This window comes from Pyrgilauda ruficollis, unplaced genomic scaffold, assembly GCF_017590135.1.
Source record: "Pyrgilauda ruficollis isolate IOZ18807 unplaced genomic scaffold, ASM1759013v1 scaffold40, whole genome shotgun sequence".
NCBI classification, from domain to species: Eukaryota; Metazoa; Chordata; class Aves; order Passeriformes; family Passeridae; genus Pyrgilauda; species Pyrgilauda ruficollis.
Genome location: NW_024525490.1, coordinates 10771364 through 10793042, shown reverse-complemented (window position 1 = coordinate 10793042; position 21679 = coordinate 10771364). Strand labels below are relative to the sequence as shown.

The 21679-nt window shown below is 38.0% G+C and overlaps 1 protein-coding gene across 1 annotated transcript; it reads right to left on the bottom strand.

Moving 5' to 3' along the window:
• Nucleotides 1–551: 551 nt before the first annotated feature.
• On the bottom strand, nt 552–21678 carry DDX43 (DEAD-box helicase 43). Its single transcript, XM_041477491.1, has 16 exons — nt 21363–21678; nt 20768–20823; nt 20237–20369; nt 18800–18907; nt 18147–18228; nt 15736–15892; nt 15532–15650; nt 15136–15246; nt 12399–12540; nt 8882–8982; nt 8042–8129; nt 6410–6537; nt 5709–5842; nt 4841–4979; nt 3980–4085; nt 552–659 (listed from the first exon to the last, which is right to left on the bottom strand). Exons 1-16 carry the CDS (start codon nt 21676–21678, stop codon nt 552–554), a joined length of 2028 nt encoding a protein of 675 aa, XP_041333425.1.
• Nucleotide 21679: the final 1 nt, after the last annotated feature.

Below are 21679 nucleotides of genomic sequence, written 5' to 3'. Positions count from 1 at the left end.
TAAACATAACTTGCTTCAGCAAACACAAGTAATGGCAAACAGAGCAGTTTTCATTATCCTGAGAAATCCTTCTGCATGCCAACAGCATATCAAGGCAAAGGTATTTGAAAAAGTATTGAAAAGGTAAGAAAAAAAGTAATTTGAAACTACATTGACAAACATTGCTTACAATGAATAATCTGGTTCTCTGAATATAAAAGGAAAAATTATCTTTTACATTCTTATATAGTAATATTGCATTTAACTAAAAAAAAACCCAAACCAACCAACAAAGCCACAATATTTGTTTTTCACCAGTAGATAATGGCTTTAGAAGTTTCATACATCACACAAGAAAGAAAAATTATGTGAAAATAGTATCCAAGTGCAAAACCAGATTTATTCCTATATAAAGTTAATCCAGTTTTCTAAGATGCTTTTGAGAAGTTTGTTTAAATAGGACAGGTACAGAAAACAATCAAACACAAAATGAAGCTAATAAATTCAAGCCCAAGGAAGCTAATACTAATTAAAATCACTTTCTCTGTTTCAGTAGCTTCAAGGGACTACACTTATTTTGAGGGCTTTCTCCAAGGTCTTTGTATATCCTTTTCAATTTCTTTTCTCATTTGTGATTGTTTGTATCTTTCTGCCATTGCAATAAGCTTGTCAGGAACTACCTATTAAGAAAGCAGGCAAAAAAACCAAGGTGAATTTTAAATAAATATAAACTTTCAGATTGCTTTATGAAAATGCTATTGATTTGTGTGTTCCCAAACTTGATTTCATTATTTATCTGACTCCTGTCGCTTTGCAGATTCTTTTCTTCAAAAATGCAGAGAGAAATCTTTCATAAGATTTCAGTACATAAGGTGTACTGAAATACACCAAAAAATAATGATCATAGTGTGTCTCAATTTTCAATAATATATCTATGCTTGTATCACCATAACCGATGGCAACATATAATTACTAACTACAACATTCTAGTTCAAACAGAAATGTATCTTTTAGTTCTAAGAAACAGCTGGTAAAAACATCCAGTGCCACTTAAAGGTGATATACTATATACACCTATTGAATGTTGATTTGTATGAAATTCCTTATGAAAGTTTTAAGACCCTCTCAAGAGAAACTTTGTGACTTAAAAGTGCTGTCATAGAAATGGTTATCACATGCTTAGAACAGAGCTAAAAGACAAGCAAAGAGGGGCAGGAGAAAATGGTCAAGTCTCCCACCACTGGGAGGTCGCAAGAGCACCTTACCAAGAGCCACAGGAGTTCTTGGCATGTTTGTAATTATGTGGAAAAGGTGAATAGTATCATCAAAACACTCTCACCCCAGAGTTCTTAACGACTGAGGCTAGAAGTGAAGAATTACAGACAGATTTCTTCGATGAGTGACAGTGATGAAAAAAAAACCCCAGATACCACTATTTTGCTCAAGAACAAAGGCAGTACCCAACAAGACTTAAACCAGGTTGGGCAAAATTTTGACATTAATGCAATGTTTACTGCAAAAAGCACAGCAGGCAACTGTACTGTCAAGAGGTCTCAGATCACTGATCTGTCAAAGCAGCCCACTTCAGCAATCTGCGATGGCATGTGGCCATCGGTGCAAGTCCTCTCCAGAATCAGTTTCCTGATCAGAGCATAGGGCACTGTGTGAACGTACTATTGATATGACTGCTCTGTCTGTGTCATTTGTGTCTGCCAGTGGCACAAATACAGTGCAAACAGCAGAGGACAAACAAATGTAAATCCCTTAAAGCCTCCCTAAATGTTCCTGGGCTTGGCAGTGCTCGAACAGGTGGAGAATGCAGCCAGGACAAAAGGTCTGGTGGAGCAGGAAGTCATATTCCTCTAGTTTCCATTTCTTTTGTCAGGCTTCATAATTGAGCAATGCTTGCCATTTGCTATCAGTAACTTTTGCTTGAGCTGGCATGAGGGACAGCTTGCTAGTATATGTCTTATGTGCTGTATTGCTCTTACTGGTAAGCAACTATCCTGGCAAAATATGACAACTCTGGAAGAGTCCATTCTGCCTAAGTTTCAAACATCATTTAAAAATAAAGTTAACGTATCTCTAGCTGAAAGGCACAACAGACTTATCAATGGAGATAGAAGTAATGAGACAAAGTTATTTTTCAGTTGAAACATGGCATGATTTTCTTCCTCAGTATCAAATCCTCCCCCTAGAGCTTGAAGCATAACTTATTCCAAACTAAAATCGCAAGAATTTCTTGCAAGAGTGATTTTTGAGCAAGCACAAGTCAAGAGTGGGAAGAAGTGAGGATATAGAAACAAAAATCTCAGTGAGGTAATATCCAGCATCTAGTGGCTTGTTGAAATTTTTCATTAACAATCTGTGTATCTGCTAAACATACAAGCTAGGGTAGGGTCATGCAAGTGAGAAAAGGATACAGATGCCATAATTTATATGGAATGCTTTTCTTGGTATCACAGATATTACTGTTTTTCCACCTGTTTTTCCAATAAATCTGTCCATGCTTATTAATAAGCATTTATATATAAAAGACTCCTTCAGCATGAAACAGACATCTTTTTGTTGTACTTGTTTTTTCTTTATGTATCTGTAGATTCAAAATCACAGAGAACTTTTGTTTGACTAACAAAAACAACTAACTTGTTTTGAAATCAAAGTATTCTGAGCCTTCAGTTCTCTCTTACATGATGCTTTAAGACTGAAGCAATGGTATTTTCATTTATAATGAGAAAAAACCCCAACACTTTGTCAGTAGGGGTACTTCCTTTCTATCAGACATAACTAAGTTTGAGAATGATGTTATGACTAATAGTAACTTCTGAAAGCAAGGATTCAGAGTTCCTCTTTTCTCCTCTGAACTCAGAGACTTGTTCCCAGTTGAACTATCACACATTACAAAACACCCACAACCAGTTTGGGAACTTTGCAGTCTGCAGCTGGAGACAAGACTTGAAATGTAATTGCTAACTCAGAACAAAAACCTGAAGGCACCTCTAAAATGCCTTCACAGTATCATTACTGGTTTCACCCCTTTATTTTCTGAATAAAAAAAAAGCAAAAAAGCCTCACCCCAACCAAAAACCCCAAATTTGCAACTTAAGGAATTATTAGGCAACTATTCTTCTACACGCTTTTTTTCCTCCTCTTCCTCCCTCAAAAGCACCTTACTAGGTTTGCAATAAAGCAACATAGTATCTTTCAAAGAAGAGTTATAAAACAAGATTGAGGTGAAGTTCTAACCCAGGGTTTAAAGTCTGAGTAAGTGTCTATAGTAAAAACCGCAGATTCTAGATAAAATCCATTTAGTGTGCGCTCAAACTCCCACCCAAAAAAACAAACAAACACTGTAACCCAAACAAACAAAATTTCAGCTCAAGTCAGGACTTGAACTGGGGGTTTACTGTAAATCAGGCAAAATGTTGTTCTTTGTTACAGCAAGAAACAGTACCACAATTATCTGTTTTTGCAAATATGGTATCAAATAAAAATATGCTTCTTTAAAGAAAGAGATTGCATTCCAGTTCCACTCCCCATACTATTTACAAGCATCAATAATAAATCTTGGAAAAGTACATGCAGGCATCACAACTGTCAGATACAATAAACAGAGAAGATAGTTGAGCTTCTTCTGATACAAGTATTGTTAATATTTATACTGTTAAACAAGAAATTGGTAATGCATCCAAAAGTGAAATGGAATAAAAATGGAATAAAATTTTATCAAATAAAATAAACCCTATTATTTCTCTGCAGACCTCAATGTGTATGTTAATTACTTTTTCTTTGGACATGGAAGGCTTTGGCTAAAGTTCGCAGTTCCTTCCTGGGACTCATCTGTAGGTAAAATACCGCTAAGGCTACCTAGGACAAGTCACACTGAAATACCCACTGTCTTTCCCTGAGACACCACAAACACTCACCAAGAAGGGTCTAAATAGTCTTAGACCTTCATGACCTGCTTCAGGTGCTAACCCAGAACCAATATAAACCTTACCCAGTAATGTATTCTTACTTGGTTTGCTCTTTCCAGAATGTCAATCAGCTCGGACGCAAACCTCCAGTCATTGCTCGTGACAAGTGTTACTGCCTCCCCGGAGCGCCTAAACGAGGAAGGAAACAACTGCTGACCCTCCAAACAACTCTGGCCAGGCTTGTGCTACCTAGGCAGTAATGAACTGTACCACAGGCAATATTACTGAGCTGATAGAAGTGGATTGAGCATTAACCCTGCACATGACAGAGAACAACTCTTCATAAAAATCAGAATACAGCAATTCACCTAAAATGGAGCAAATGCACACTTAATTTAGATTTTTAGATAATAAACATAGCATAATGGCAACATATTTAAGTATGAAGAGACACACATTCATATCATGATTAAATGAGAAAAATCACACTTGTACTAGCCTGGGAAAGCAGCATCCAAAAGAACTACCACTAAACTACACCACCATGATTGGCTGCAAACTTTGAGCCTACAGCTGCTTCTTTGCAATGTGCTGTCTAGAAAACTAAATAAATCAGCAGCTCATGAAGAGATAAACAAGGAAGTAACCCTCCAGAATATCAATGCACATTGCTTTTCTAATTGTTCCTCATATTTAAACCAGCTTTCAAACACTCTTGATTCAATAACAGAAAAGTGTGAGACTTGTTTGCCTTCAATTTAACACTGAACTCATTTAAAGACAAATCAGTGTGTTTCTAGAACATACTTTGATAGACTGAAGTCTTCACTCCCCCACCCCACATCATCTGCAGCCTCTAGAATTTGACAAGAAAAACACCTATGCAGTGCATAAAACATAACAAAACACTGATAATACATGACTGTTTTCTGCTAAACACCTACCCTGCTCTTCCAGTACGACCTACTCTGTGAACGTATTCTTCAATGTTGCGAGGGAAATCGAAGTTGAAAACATGAGTAATATCGTGCACATCGAGGCCACGGGATGCCAAGTCAGTAGCCACCAATATTCGAACTTTGCCTACAGTATGACAAGAAGAGAATGGGAGTTTATGGAACAAACAGAAAACATACTCCAGTCTATTGATTTTCTAGCTTATAATGCACTTAATCTTCTTAACACAAAGTAAAAATATGCTTGTTGAATGTCACACTGAGTTAGCTCCAAAAATGAAATGGTAAGTAAGCACCCAAAATGTCATTTTGCTATTATTTGCATTTCACAAGTAGAACAACAGAGTGCAGGAAAAGTAAGAAATATGCCTGGTTGATATAAAGAGTCTGTCCAAAGAACAAAAATGTCAACAACTATATTCTCAGCTGACACTCTTGTCACAGCATGAGTGTTTTATTAGCATGTGCTCATGTAACCCTGAATTGTGTTCACACCCTACTAGCATAATCTGGAGCAGGACTGTTTCACTGAAAGCACCATCATCTGACAATTAAATTTACCATTCTATAGACATACAATAAAAATTTTTCCAGAAATGTCAAAAGTAAAATAAGCCTTACTTTAAATTATTAAACTTCTAAACATTCAAAATTTTGTTGAAGAGAAATCTCTTTGTTTGCTGGTTTTTTTCTTTTTTTTTGTCAAATTAACAAAGAAAATGTATAATTCAGAGCTCTTTAATATTTTAATTTCTATAGTACTAAAGAGACATGACACTTAGAAATAGACAAGTTTTGAACAGAACAAACTTTAAAAGCCTGGCCTAAACAAACCAGTACTTCAGTATAAACTCACCTTTCTTGAAGTCATCCAAAGCCTGTTCTCGATCACATTGTTCCCTGTTGCCATGAAGTGACTGTACTGGAATTCCTTGGATACCAAAGTCACTTGCCAAGTCATCAGCTCTAGGGTGAAATAAAGCCATGGCTCTTAAAACAGAATTAAAAAAAGAAACGAAATAGTGCAGTATCTAGATTTAGATAAAAAAGACAGTAACGTGACAGCAAAAGCTAAATGTGTGCTTAAGGACAAAATGTTACCGAGGTCAGCTGATACTTATAAAACAGGAAAGCAAGTCTAATCCACATAGAAATGTTTACCTTTGTTTATACTTTAGAGGAATACTACATAATTTTTGTGTTGTTCACTCAAAAAGTTCAAGTATGATACAATGACCACCCCCACATTAATCAGGTCTTGCATGCACCAGAGGTGTATGAAAGTAAACAGCACATCACATTGATGTATCCCCAAGAATCCAAACATCCCACGTGAGCTACGTGAAACTGAGACTTACCACCACCATTAATGAGATTAAAAAAGATACAAACTGCCAGTCAGTCTGAAGGAAGAAATAAATAAATAATACTACTAGCAGCACATTGTGGAAAAGAGGTACTACACTTGATAGTTAATATGTAAACTAAGAAACTATTCAGTATTTCTGTTAGGAAAAAAACCCCAAACAGAGATGATACTGGGAAGTGATTACATACGTAAGCTTTTTGCCCACAAAAATGATGACCTTATCTTTTGGCTTCATAGACTTAATGAAGCTATGCATGAAAGCTCTCTTTTCCTCCTCGGGGATAACAATAACTTTTTGTTGTACTGTGCTTACTGCCTGTCAAACAGCAAAAAGGAATGTTAGGTAGAAACAGATTACAATAATATTTTTTTTCTGTTAATTCCCATATTGCCATGTTCTAAAACTAGTAATATATGATACCATAAAAAATTATTTTAATTTGTATCAGTTTGGAGTTCAAACAATGCAGATTTCTTATTTCCTCATTGCTTTAGGAGAATAATAAAATTTACCTTTAAGCAGTTTGCCAAACCATTTATTTGCAGAGATTTAAAGGGTACCAATTAGTGAAGTGAAAGAAATATATTTGGGAAAAACACATTTAAGTTCTTTAACTTGCTAATATTTTATGTTATTCCAGAGCAAGCTGGCAGTCTTACTTGAAATTACAGGTTTTTAAAGATGCTGTAAATCTCTTTGAAATGATCAGTTCTAACTATTCCAATAACAGTTCATTAAAAACTTTACTTCATTACCTCTGAAGGTTACCACAGAATATCTAAGGTATAATTAATAAGTAGGATAAAATGTCTAGACATTCTCATGGCATGGTATCCTCATCTTGTGGCAAGAGCTGAAGATTCAATTAAGTAGACAAAGATCCTCCCTCCACATGGGGACCCTTCTCCCCACCAGATGTCACCTCTTCAATTGGGAGAAGCTCCTGTATAAAGAGATTAATGCCCCAGGGAATAGAGCTACAAGAGCAGTTGATGTCTTTCAAATTCCAATCCTGACAAGAATTGCCCTTTGATAAAAGTGTAGTTCTGAACAGAACATAAAAAAGCACACTTTGTCTCTATTTCTACTGAAAAGTGTACTAGATATTAGGTTTCCTCATTCCCTATCACTAAAAAAAATGGAACCGAAAAGGAAAATTTCCTAAGATCTTGGGCAAACTACTGTTTCTGTAAATTCTTGCTGGTATTGAAGCCAACTACACACAGGTGCACAGCAATGACAAACCAGCAACTACACCCACATGTTAGAAGTTTTGGACTTTAAAGACAGTTCTTACTCTAACACATACTTCCTGCTATAGACAAGTGTCCTCCAAGAGTTTAGTACAAATCTCCCACTCCATTTGAGAAAGATGCAGTTAGGAAACACAAATTTAGATAAGGAGCTGTATGCCTTAGAAGGAAGATCTTCAGAAGGAAAACCAAATAAAGAACAAGAACTTGCTGAACTAAAATTAACGTTGCAAAACCAAGGGATCACACAAAAACATTTGGCACTGTGAAGTAGAACATTCAATATGATTGATACTCATCACCTGTTATGTCTTCTACTGAAGAGCTAAGACTTCCAGATGTTGTTACAGCAAACATGTTGGTTTATACTTTTTAAATTTTTCTGAACTTTTAAGGAAACTTTAAAACAAATAGCATGGAGGTGTTTCTTGAAAGCGCAGATTGATTACAAAAGATATGTGCATTTACTTACATACAGATAGTTACAAGTAAAACATTTCCTGGCTTAAACATAGGTTCTTCTACAAAAGGAAGGGGAAAAACCCAAAATGAACAGGACAACTTACTGCTAAGTCAAGAGTGCCGACATACACAATCATGGGATTTTTCAAGTAGGACTTTGCTAGGCGACGGACACCATCAGGCCAAGTAGCACTAAACAGGAAGTGAAGAGGAAAACACACACATGAGAATAGTGTGCCAAATCTTCTCCAATTCATTAATTTCATCATATTCTTCTTTTCTTTCCTTTCTTATGCACCAGTGAAACAGATATCAAGTAACAGTATAGAGTTTAACTAATCTTAAGTTAATAGTAAACAGCACTCGAGCTTAAAAGGTAATTTTGTCGGTTACAAGTACGGGCAACAATTATGGAACCCTTCTATTGAAGCCTCAGCTGAGTTTAGTAGTTGAACAATACCCAATAAGCAAGTTTCTAGTCTGTTTTCTAAAACAACAGCTTAAATGCAAAATACAGGAACAAAAATTATTGTTGGGATATTTGATTGTTAAGTACCCAAAAGCTGCATAATTTCAAAATTAATCTAGGTACAGACTAGCAGAGATACTGATCAGAAAGTCAGGAAATACTTTTGGTCCCAGATGGAGAACTGTAAGTTGGCATTTCAAATTGATACGGCAAATTCCAGCACTCCCAGGATACCTTCCATTTTTTGGGACAACTCAACTGTCCTTATATCTGATGCGAAAAATCCGAAAAGTCACCACAAAATGAAAAAAAAATTGTCAAATGACTCACCCGGACTGACTAGACCAAATTAGAAAGAAAACTAGTAAAAATTTTAGTAAATGAACACATTTGGTTTGAAATTAACTTGTTCAATAACAATTAACTTGTTCAGTAACCTTATGTTCAAGTCCTGAGCACTATCATGTTTAGATACCTTGTCATAACAGTTTGTCTGTCAGGACGCACATCAATTAGGATCTTCATTATCTGTGGTTCAAATCCCATATCCAGCATTCTGTCAGCCTCATCTAAAACCTGTTCAGAAACAAAGTTATTTATTCTGCCTAGTGCCTCAGATAAGAGTTTGTTTCAGCAGGAAATTACACAGAAAAAGATTTTAATGGTAACTGTTTTAATTGCAGAATCTTCTCCATAACTTACTGCAAGACCTGTTCAACTTCTATTCCACCTCTTCAATTTCCTTGACACTTTTTCATTCAGTATTATATTTGCAGGCAAAACAAGAAAATTCACAGTTTCTTTAAGACTATTTAAAGTCAATGAAAAAAAACAACTGTTTGTTTTACCAATAATTAGATTGATGGCTAAAACTAAGCACAAACTAGAAAAACCCCAAAAAACCCATAACCAACCAAACCCAGAGGGGAGCAACCTGCTCAACACATGTAAGAAACTGTTTGCAATTTGAAGGGGAAATCTCATTTCTACCTCATTAGAGAACTCATACAGGATCAAAATATCACTTGTCAATTTAGCTCCTCATTAGAAGTAGGAAAAAAGCCAGAGCATACATTCTGGAACACACTAGGATACTGCACAACTCCCAGAACACAAGCTTGTGTCATCTGGTAAAAAAAGCCAGAAGTAAACAAGTGAGCTGGAGCTCCGAGAAAAACTCTTTGGAACTAAAAAGTTTTCTAATATACAAGCACACTTGTGAATGTTTTCAGTCTCATACACAGAAAGAAGGCTGACATCTGAGACTCATTTATCTCCTTTGATTTATAGAAACTCTATTCGAAAATTAAAGTTACATGGATTGTGCTTTTAAGTATTGACAATTTTTAGTCACTTATGTGGAAATACAAGACATTGATGATAATCCCTTTCTAATGTCCTAATTTTGCTGCTCCATTATTCTCTGATATTTTATTATATTAAAGGGGTTTAGTACATTACTTATGCAAATCTCTGAAATAACCACAAATTATCAACTGAGAGACAAGACAAGAATTCTATTTCTTGATTTAATTCTCTTTATTTTTAGAGGGCTTATGGAGGTGTCATTAACTACATGAATTCTAATCGAATAGCAAGGCTGAAACATCACTGATTTTACATAAATAGTTGGTTGCTATGCCTTTTTCAGCAGTAGAAGCTTTCTATGCTATTAAGCTCACTGGCACTTTGCTACAGAGGGAAAAGGAAGCATCTGTGTCTAATAGATGGATCAGGTAGCTGAAATTTACTTTTCTTATTTCTGATAGATGCTTCACTATGATTAAAGGCTGTAATATATGTCAAATAGTTATTAGTACTGATTTTTTCCAATGTGTCACAGCCCCATCCTGGTTTATAAATTAAATGTCCTTCAATGGACATAATTTTAGGTTTTAAATATTTACATATTTCTCTATTTGTTAATAGTGTTCATTTTAGTGCTATTTCTTGGCAAGAAATTTTTACTTTTTTTTTGTATTGAAGAATAAAAAGCACTACTCCAATCTACCTTTTACATCCTCCTTCATGATTTATACATATACATTTTTAATCACACTTTCTCCTAAATGTTTCCCAATTATTCATGCACAATTCCAATTTCCTTCCTTCTGCTTTATCAGCCTGAAGTCCAAGGAATTAAGATTATTTCATCAGACTGCTGATGAATGAATACTGATTTACACTGAACACAGGGAAACAAAAAGCATATTTTCATATGACATGTATTTTGAACAATCAAAAGGCTGTTTATGACAGAATCTACAAACTTACTTCTGAAATACTGAAAAACATCAGCCAATCTTGAATAAATAGCTTCCTAAAAATCTGAATCAAGACTTGATCAACTTGGCGGTTCTGTCAGGCAAGAAGAGAAATTCTAACCTCAAATTCACCTTGGGTCCACTACCTAATTAACAGAGCCTGGTTTTGTCGTGTTGTTTTTCTTTTCTGGGGGGTGGTACATTTGGTTGGGTTTTAACAATTGTATCCCAGTATGATCTTGGAAGTCCTTTGGGAAACAACTGTATCACATCAGTAAGTAATACTCAGTTTACTTTGGGAACTTTCCTAAGACTCAGTAATATCTTTAAATGAAAACTGTAAATTAAGCTCTTCAATGAAGAGTGCTCTTCATGCAAGGTGGCAAATGTGAAATCTATTACCACTCTTTTTTTCCTAAAGCAAAGCTGCAAGATTAAATTATTTGTTGGCTGAAAACTCAAAATGAAGCTCTGAAAACAGAAAGCATCATACATATTGAAAAGCACAAGAAATAAGGATAGATATAGGAAGATCACAAAAAGATAGAATTTTTAATGTCCAATTTTTCACATGAGGCTTTGGTAGCACAGAATTTCCTTAAAGTCTGAGGCATGAGACCTTAACCACATCACAATACATGGTCCTTGCACTGGTTCTTCTGAAAGCATTTAACTGCTAGTGGTGCAACAAAAAAATGTCTCTCCTCCTGCTTCACATCACCATATGTTTCAATTTGATAGTTAATTCTTTTTAGCAATGTCATACTGCAGTATATGCTGCACATACTGAAACATGCTTTTGGTTCAATACCCATGGAACCAGTGTGTGCCTGTGGTATGACTATACTTCACCCTGGCAGAAAGGTGACCCATGTTCCTATAATCCTCACAATGCAGGTTTTCAGGCCTGTTTTCCTCCTGCTCAGCAATTACATGTTAGTCTTCTACAGAATGCTACTCTATTGTCTTCCTGCGATAAACTTTTTTCCCAAATGGCCAAATTTATAATGATGCTATACCACAGCTGGCCTTGCCAGTAAGCTCACAACTATCACTTAGAATTGGAGCTAACTTGTCAAAAAACTGAGAGAATTTAACTCTCACAGGGTAGTGGGGTGGACAGAGAGGATAGCCAAATTGTCAAACTAGGCAACAATTCACAGACAAGTTAGAAATAAATTGAATGCATGGAAGCATTTTACAAACAGCACTGGTCTTACCTGTTCAGCACAGGAAAAGGCAAAAATGAAATGAAGACAGAAGGATTATAATAATGTTTATAAGGCTGTTTTCCCACTGAGATCAAAAGAAAGTCAGTTCCCCAATATTTAAATATCTGTGTGTGACTCTGCTACCACACAAGTTCTAATACAAAAATTGAGACACTGGTAACCTTTAAAAAGAAAAGGAAAAGACAGCTTCAGAAAGGCATTTCATCCATTAGTAACTAATCCTGACAAAATGAATTGTAGAATGCCATTACTGAAAAAAAAAATTCAGCATCTTTAAAATGCTTGCTGTGCTAAAAGCCTATTTTTCCTAGGGAATATTTCACATCTGCAGTGCAATTACACTAAGTATGAATCATCCCTCCAACACCAATTTCAGTGTTAAGCTGTATTGTAATTAATGCTTTGGAAGTTTAAAAAAACTCCATTAAAGCTTAAATTCAAACTGAGTCAACCATTTCCCAGCTGGTGCATTACTCATTGCATATCAGTTACTTGCCAAATATGTTATGCTCTTCAAATTTATGAAGTTGTTCATTTGAAGATCATTCAGTCTGCCAGGAGTAGCAATAACAATATCCACACCTTTGGTAACCATGTCTATCTGTCCTTTCCGGTCCCCACCACCATAGACGCAAATACTGTAAAACAAAACAGTTTTACAGACATAGTGTATTAAATTTCAGCTGAAGTCAATCCATAAATGCCACCATGTTGCTTTATAAGTGTCACCTGATATTAACAAGTGGAAGGAATACAATAAGTGTGTTTGACAGTATTGCAGTAATTAATAAAATTAACACTTAATGACACTCCCTCAACAGTTCAGCAATAGCTTTCTGCTGAAACTGCAGTGAAAGTAATTGTGAAGGGAAGATAGCTCATATGTTTTGGGTTCTTCTGAAAATATTTATACAAAAAATAGATTAACATATGAAAGGATGCATGATTTTCCTAATAGTACCATCAAAAGTGAGACGTTTTGCTGTTGGGGTGACTGTAAAACTTATTCAGAGTGCTACACAAAGTTAACAGAGATCCCTAAAAGCAATTTTCAAAGCACAGTAATGTCTGTTTAATTGCTTAAATGAAGATCTACATTTAGCAGGTTTGTGGATGAAACCAAACTGAGGAAGGAGCTGATACACTCAGGAGAATTAGGTTTTTACCAGAAGAACCACAAAAAGGCTAGAGAAATGGGCTGATGAAAATACCATAAAGTTCAAAAAAACAACAACAACAAAAAAAGAGATTAAATATACCCCATGACTCAGGGCCAAAGTGCTAGAAGATGACATTACAAAAAGATTTGTGTGGGCTAGAACCTGAACATTATTCAGCAATGTAATCTCTTAGAAAAGAAAGCCAGGTGTGTTCTACGAGAAGGTAGCAATAGGAAGCATAAAAATAACATTGGCCCATTACAGGATGAGGATGGTCACCTCACAAAGAGGGACAAAGACTAGGCAGAGCTGTTTAACACATTCTTTGCCGCTGTCTTCAACACAGGTGATGCACCAAGGGGATTTCAGTGCCCTGAACTGGAGAACCACAACTGCCAGAATGATCCACTCTCAGCTGAGCTGCACATTATGCAGGATCTGCTGCTCCAGCTGAATTTCTACAGATCTATGGGGCATGATGGGATTTGTACCAAAATCCTCAAAGGGCTGGCTGATGTAATCGCAAAGTCTCTCAATGATTTTTGAGTGGTCTTTGGAATCCAGAAAGGTCCCTGATGAAGTTATAGAGAAGATTATTCTGGGAGGTAAGACAATGGCCACAGCCAGCAGCTCCATGACGGTGAAGTCCTGCTTGTCAAGCCTGACTTCCTTTTATGACAATGTAACCCACCATGATGATCAAGGGAAGCCAGCTGATGCAACCTGCTTGGATTTCAGTAAAGCTTTCTCAATACTACCTCTAACAGTATCCTTCTGGACAAAATGTCAAGCTCACAGCTGGATAAACACACCATGGGATGGGTTAGCCACTGGCTCACAGGTCAGGCATAAAAGGTTACAGTGAATGGGGTGACATCAGACTGGTGAGCTGTCACTAGAAGAGCCCCACAGGGCTCCATCTTTGGCCCTCATAACATCTTCATAAATGACTTGGAGGCAGGACTGGAAGAGGTACTAAGCAAGTTCACAGACAATACAAAACTAGGAAGAGCTGCTGACTCCCTCCAGAACAGGAAGGCCCCGCAGAGGGGCCTTGACAAATCAGATGACTGGGCAACTCCCAACCACATGAAGTTCAACAAGGGAAAGCGCTGGATTCTGCACCTGGGATGGGCAACCCTGGACATACAGACAGACTGGGTAATGGGATACTAGAAAGCAGTGCCATGGAAATGGACCTGGGGATCCTGGTCAATGCAAGTTGAACATGAGCCAGCAGTGCCATGGCAGCCAAAAGAGCCAACCCTGTCCTGGGGGCATCAGGCACAGCATCACCAGCCGGGCAAGGGAGGGGATTGTCCTGCTCTGCTCTGCACTGGGGCAGCCTCACCTCGAGTGCTGGGGGCAGTTCTGGGTGCCACAATAGAAGAAAAATATTAAACTATTAGAAAGTGTCCAAGGAGGGCAATAAAGATGGTGAAGGGCCTTGAGGGGAAGCTGTGAGGAGCAGCTGAGGGCACTGGGTCTGTTCAGCCTGGAGGAGACTGAGGGGAGACCTCACTGCAGTTACAGCTTCCTTGTGAGGGGAAGAGGAGGGGCAGGCACTGATCTCTGCTCTGTGGTGACCAGAGACAGGACCTGAGGGAATGGCCTGAAGCTGTGTCAGGCGAGTTTTAGTTTGGATATTAGAGAAAGGTTCTTCACTCAGAGGGTGGATAGGCTCTGGAACAGGCTCCAAAGGGAAGTGATCACAGCACCAGCCTGACGCAGTTCAAGTGTATGGACAACACTCTCAGTCACATGGTGTGACTCTTGGGGATGTCCTATGCAGGACTAAGAGCTGGACTTGGTGATCCTTGTTCCTTTCAAGTCAGCATATTCTGTGTAATTCTTCTTAGCTGTCAACTCAGAAGGAAAAGAAGCAGAAAAGCCACATAGACTTTGACCATGAGATTAGTCAAAACAGAAATTCTGAAAACTGGGAAAATATAAACTCTGCATTTACTACTATCTCCTCCCCTCTTAAATGCAATTATTGTAGTAGTTGAATTAAGTCATAACTGGTAGGCAAAAAAAGATATTATTTAACCAGCCAGTGAAAAGCAAGACTACCTTTTAATTCCTTTGTATGCATACTTTGAACACTCTGCCTCTACTTGAAGTGCCAGTTCTCTAGTGGGAGCAAGAACTAACATTCCAGGTCCCCCACGCTGATCTTTGGATCTGCAACAAAGCATATTTAGAATGTTGGTATATAAGGATGGGCGAAGTCCATCATGCTTGACACTGAACATTTTTATACTGTTCTAGGCTTCCTCTGTAAACTGCTGCTAATGGAATCTATGGTGACAAATTTGGTGCTTATTCCATCAGATTTATATATTTTTTTTTTAATACGACTTTTATCTTCATTACTAGAAAATCATCTCAGGAGCGGGGTGCAGGAGGAAGTAAGTGCAGGGGGAAGTATGCACAGCTAAACAAATCAGACCTGTGAGCAGTCCTTACATTGGTTGTGAAGTCAAGTGAATGAATCCAGGCATTAAGTATGCTAATGTCTTCCCAGTACCAGTCTGCGCTATACCAATAAGATCAATTCCTTGGAGTATAATTGGCCATGCCTGGGACTAACATAAAACAACAAATACTTAAATGTAGACTTCATTTTTCTCTTAAGGTTCAGTTAAAGAGTCATCGAAATGGAAGACATACCTGAATTGGTGTAGGCTTTTGAAAACCAACTTTTCTTATATTTGCCATAATATCAGGATAATGCTCAAATACATCTTCAAATTTACAAACAGGATTGGGAATGCAGCGCTTTTCACCTTCTTTCAAGTCATCACAAGTTATATCATTATTTTCTTTCCTGTATAAAGTAGTGCAATTGTTTTAAAGTCTCACTATCTGAAAAATTAGAGCTAACATAAAATACTGTGTTTCTTAACTTTTTTTGAACTTGTTGAACAAGAAAAAACAAGTTCAGGCTCTTGAATGGGACTGAATTAGTCTTCTATCTTTCTTAAATGTCCTTCTACAGGAACACTTCTCCCAGAGGTATCAATTACCATTTTTTCTTAAGAATGACTAATTTGAAGTTATATATGGTTATTAATACGAACTGCATTCCTATCAGGCTACAATTATACCTGATTACAAATTAAGTAGGTATGACTAGTTTTTAAAGCCAAAGACAACCCAGAATTCAGATGAATATCTTCACTTTATCAGTCAGAATTCTATATTCTGACAAAAGCCTCCCCCAACTGTTTTCAGAGCAGCCACCTGGATGCTCTGGAGAATACCAACAGAACAATTTTGGAAAAAGAACATGACCAGTAAGACAAGCTCCAAAAAACCCCTGGAACAACAAGTCCCTAAAAGCTGGCAAAACCCAAATCACAACACATATAAAAGACTATATTAAAAACTGCTGTTCCAAGGCTTCCTCCAATTTAGAGCTATTAATATGCTGTCCTAGTTTCAGCCAAGGGCAGAGTTAATTTTCTCCCACTGGCAGTGAGGGGAGCTAGAAGCCACGTGGGCATGCCTACATTGTTACTCTGTATCACCCAAATCATCATTGAGGGGTGAAGGGGATTTTCACTTTCCAGGAGAAAGAGGGTGTGGTTTCCTGTGGAAGAAAAAGACAATGACCCTCCATGGCCATTTTGTTCCCTTTCCCAGGAGAGTAAACAGGGATTGGAGAGGTGAGGTGGTGTGGATGGTCTGACCAGCGGGGCTTGGCGTTGTCGTTTTTTGTTATCTCAGACTTGGGGAAAAAACCATGGACATGGACAGCTTCATCCACCATTTTCTCCTTTGTCTCAGGAGCTGCATGGTGCCAGGTGTGGTGGTGTCATGTTGGTCAGACTTCCATGAGCATTTTTGCATGCAATCACCTTTTATACAATGTTTTTATTAGTGTTGTTGCTGTTTTACGTATCTCATTGATGTTTTCCAGTAAATTCTTATCTCAATCCATAATCTCTTCCTTTTGTCCCTCTCACACCAGAGGGAGTGAGGGAAGCAGAGTGGCTGCTTGGAGCTTAATTTCCATCTGGTTTTAAACCATGACATCTGCATAAGCATATTGATTTCAGTCCTGTACTCCTCTAAAGACTCTATTCAGTAAAAAGCTTTTCTTCAAATGGGGTGTAAGCTAGGAAAAGAATGAGCAATTCAACTTCCCCTCATGTTTACAGAATTATGTCTTTCAGTTGCTGCCTTTTTTTCCTTAAAGCAAACTGATTAGATGAAGTAGAAAAAAAAAATTGCATTATTACACAATTTCTATTTCTCAGTACATATTTTTAACCTACAAGAACAATGTTCTGTAATTTTCACTAGCTCTAACAACAACACATCCATATACTTTAAGGGAAAAGGTGAAAGCATCTGGAAACAATTCCATGCTTTGCTCACTGTGGCAAAGTTTCTCTGGCATGCAAAGAAAAAAAGACATCTTGCAAAAAGAAAAGCAGTAATGCTCACTAACTTCATTAGAATACTAAAGAGGGCTGTAACTATTACCAAGGCCTGAACCAAATCACTTGAAAGAGATGATCTGTTTTCCTTGCAAGGTACTGATAAAGGTTGTTGGATCAAAATAAAGAGATGCAGTTAACTGAAGCATGTACTCACCAGGATGTGCTTGTAAAAACAAGACAGATAAAAAAGGAAGACAACAGTAACAAAAGTTGGAATTTGGTTTGAAAATAGTTTTGACTAAAAAAATGCAGGGAAAAAATTGCAGCCAAAAGGTATTCAATCTGTGAACAATCCCATTTGGAAGGACCTAGAAAATGTGAACATACTGTCTCATGAAAGGCAAAGAAACAGCCAAAAGTCAGTGAACTGTTATGAATTTTTTCTGTTCTGAAATTCAACTAAATCGAAGATTTTTAGAGAAGCAGAAAATCCCTGAAGTTAATTTTCCAGACAACTAATAATCTCATCTGCCAGTTGTTTCATTCCCAAGAAAGAATTCTTAAAAACATTAAGTTGCTACAAGACCCCAGCATTAGCGCCTCTGTTTCAGTATGTAATCTCCCACTTTCTAGGCTTTACAGTTTAATAGTGATTTTTGCCAAGCAGATGATTCCCGAAAGAAATGATCTTACCGCCACAGTTCCACTTCTTCTTGTGACATAGATGCAGTCCTGGGCGATTCTTTGTAGAAGTTTTTCTCAATTGGAGGCAAGCCTTAAACAATCAGAAAAATCCAAGTTGAATCAGCAAGAAATAATACAGAGTCAGTGTACATCTGCTAAAGCTTAAGATGGAAAGCCCAGGACCCAGAAAGTGCCTTGAGCCAGAAGACTATGTAATGGAAAGCCATTGCTCATGTAAAAACATGAAGGCTGAGACAAACACTTCAATATTTGCAAAAAACCCACTCCCCACATTTAAGGTTCTGAAGTAATATCTACTAACATATACAGTAGTATATTTGACAAATCCTAGTTTGTAGGTTTTTTTGTTTTTTTTTTTTTTTTTTTTTTTTTCCTGGTGGCCACATAGAAAACAGCACCATTTTCAAAAGGTGACATGGAAAATACCACACGAGTAAGCAGGTTTAACTCTAGGCACAGTAATCAGTATCCTCCACGACCATGTTGAGAAATGCTAACACGGCCAGCTCACTGCAAATACTTCACTAATTTGGGCTCTGAAAGATTCAGTCATCTGAAAGCAAGTATTAGAAACATTTAACCATTCCAACAGATTTACCACATAAACACAAGTATAATACAATCAAAATTGTAAAACTAACCTGCCCACTTCATAGATTCATATTTGGCCCTGTTTTCTCGAAGAGAAGCCCAGTTAATCACTGGTTTCTTTGGGTTATTTTCAGGCTTAATGATGTCCAAGGTTTTTCCTGCAGAGTTAGTAACAAAATGCTGCTCTTTGATGGAACAAACCATGGGGAGAAATCTCCCCTCAAAACAAACATGTGTTTTCTATTGCAAGGCCTCATACATTTTAAATAGACATGAAACATATATATAAGTGGAAAATTATTTCCTAGATCTCTGCCCTGAAATATTGCTAAAATGTGTACAAATTCAGTTTTGATAAAAAAAGGGAAACATTTCAACATCTTGGCTACTTAAAGGGAGCAATGCCAGGGCATGAAATGCTTCTCCTCCAGCTATAAACTAGGTTTGTTGTGCAGCAAGGTTTTGAAAAACTTGTGAAACCAGTAGATGATACACAGAGAGAAAGCTTTAACAGCTAGAAGAGCAAAGCTCAGGTCTAAAGCATCCAACAACACCACAATAAAGTCTCAGTCTAGTTATATTCTATACTTCTTTTTTGATGAGGTTAACACTTCTTAAGTAAGTGCAGTTTAACCTGAAGATATAAATAGCAACAGAGTTGTGTGGAAAATTAGTGGAAAGGCAGGAAACATAGGGATAACACTGTCAAAATCCTAAGGTCGTTTTAAATATTTCTTGTCTCTTGAAACATACTCATCCACCTTCTGTGACACTTCTGAAAAGGAAACACACAACTACTCCAGTCCTTATTCTAATGCTGGAACATAATTCCTGGATCCCTTCTTCCCTATCAGTGCATCAGATCAGCAATTGTGGATGGTGTTTGCCTGTGCAAAAAATTATTGGGAGCACATACAAGACATACCAACAATATAAGCAGCATCCAAATGTACAAAAATTATTTCTATATCCATGTAAGAAAGCTAGCACAGGAAAGCCTAGTAAAGCCAGGCATGAAGTGCAACATCAAATCTTAAGACATGAACATCCCTTGAAAGTAGGAGGAAGTCAGCATGGCCCATGCTATGATCAGCACTTTACAGACTACCTTTACAAAGGTTTACTGAATTGTAATACTCCACAGATACCAGATTAAAACTTGCACTAGAGCCAATACTGTTATTTTGGAGGAATCAGACTGATAATGCAAGAACCAAAGTGGTGTAACATTCTGCATCCATAAAATTGTTGCAAACACACAGGAACTAGCTTTCACGGAATCCTGGCAGTTTGGTGGGAGCAGGAAACTTTCCATAGCTGAAAAAAGGAGGATATCTTGGTATTTCTGTTTTAAGAAGATGCCATTGCCCAAGAACAAGGTTGAAATTAACTTACTTCTTAAGATACTAACAATATAAAAACACTCCAGCAAACTACCAAACATATGGAATACAATCCATAATATTTTTTCCCCCAGCCCCACATACCTTTCTCTGTCCCACCTCTAACATAGTTTTGTCCAGGACTTGTAATAATATTGTCAATCAACATCTTGGCTTTGTTTTGCACATCAAGGCTGCCAAAAATCTTTACTTCAGATTCATAGGTTCCTCTTGTAACCTATGTTCAAAAACATCACTGAGTTTTTTTTTTCCATACTGCAAAGACAAACATTATACAAGAACACATACTGAAAACAATTTTTGATCTTTTGTTCCCTGAAGTTCAACTTGTTCTATGAAAAAGCCCTTTAATCCCTTTTCCAAAAGAGAAGGAAATAAATGCACACTTAAGGAAAAAAAAAACAAAACACAATAACCTTTTCCTATTTTCACATAACATCCAAGTTGCACCCTCAATTCCACTTCTTTTCCATCAATTGCAAAACAGTGGCATTATTACTATATATTATTAGCTATTGTAACACCCTTCAACTTCCTCCAACTGGTTTACGCAGAAACAAAACCAAGTACGTTCCCAACAGAGCCCATTTCTTGACAACATACAGCACATGGTACCTTTATCCTGGAACCCGAAGAATCCTCAAGTTCTTTAATTTTAGCTCCACCCCTACCTGTTATAAAGATACACAGCAGGTATTACAGAGACTTAGGACAAACTGCCCAAACCTACACATTAATTGTACGTATTTTGTTTGTGACCAAACCCCGAGACTTTCATGAGTGCATGTATCTACAAATAAAAGAACTTTTAACACCAAACTGCTGGAGACTGTAGGTAACTCTTTTGTCAATTAATCAAATGCAAGGTTTGTGTGTAGGGGAATGCCCTTCAGTAGGAGTAAAACTAGATCAAGAGATTGTCACCCTTCCTGCGTGTGACTAGAGGGGCTTCAGAACACTTGCACACTGCTGGCCTTGAGAAACAGACATCAACTCAATCTCTTTAGGGTTGAAAAGTTTCTCTGGCGAGTGGCAGAAACTCTGCAAAAGCAGCCTGCCATGCCCAGGTGGAGAGGGAGACGCACGGGAACAGCGAGGGGCTCTTCCCCGGCCAGACTGACGGAAGGCAGGGATGCATTCCCTCAGGGAACTGGGAGGGACCGGCTCCTCCCCACCCGCTTCCCTCAGCGGGTCAGGCACGCGTCATTACCTATGAGAGCCCCGACCAGGGCGCTATCCAGGTGGAAGCAGAGCGGCGCCTCAGAGTCCCGAGCCTGGCCGGCCGCAGCTCGGGGCCGCCGCTGCCGCGCCGCCCGCCTCAGGCCGCCGGAGCCTTCAGCGCCTCGCGGCTCCCACCCTTCCCCTCCGGGACTCCCCGTGCCCTTCCCCCGGCGCCCGTCGCCCTCCACGGAGGCGCGGCCCCACGGAGGGGTGCTGGGCGACCAGCAGAGCGGCCCGGCAGCAGCGGCCCGCGGCCAGTCCGGCGCGCCCAGCTCCTCGTCGCTGCTCGCGTCCCAGTCCGACATG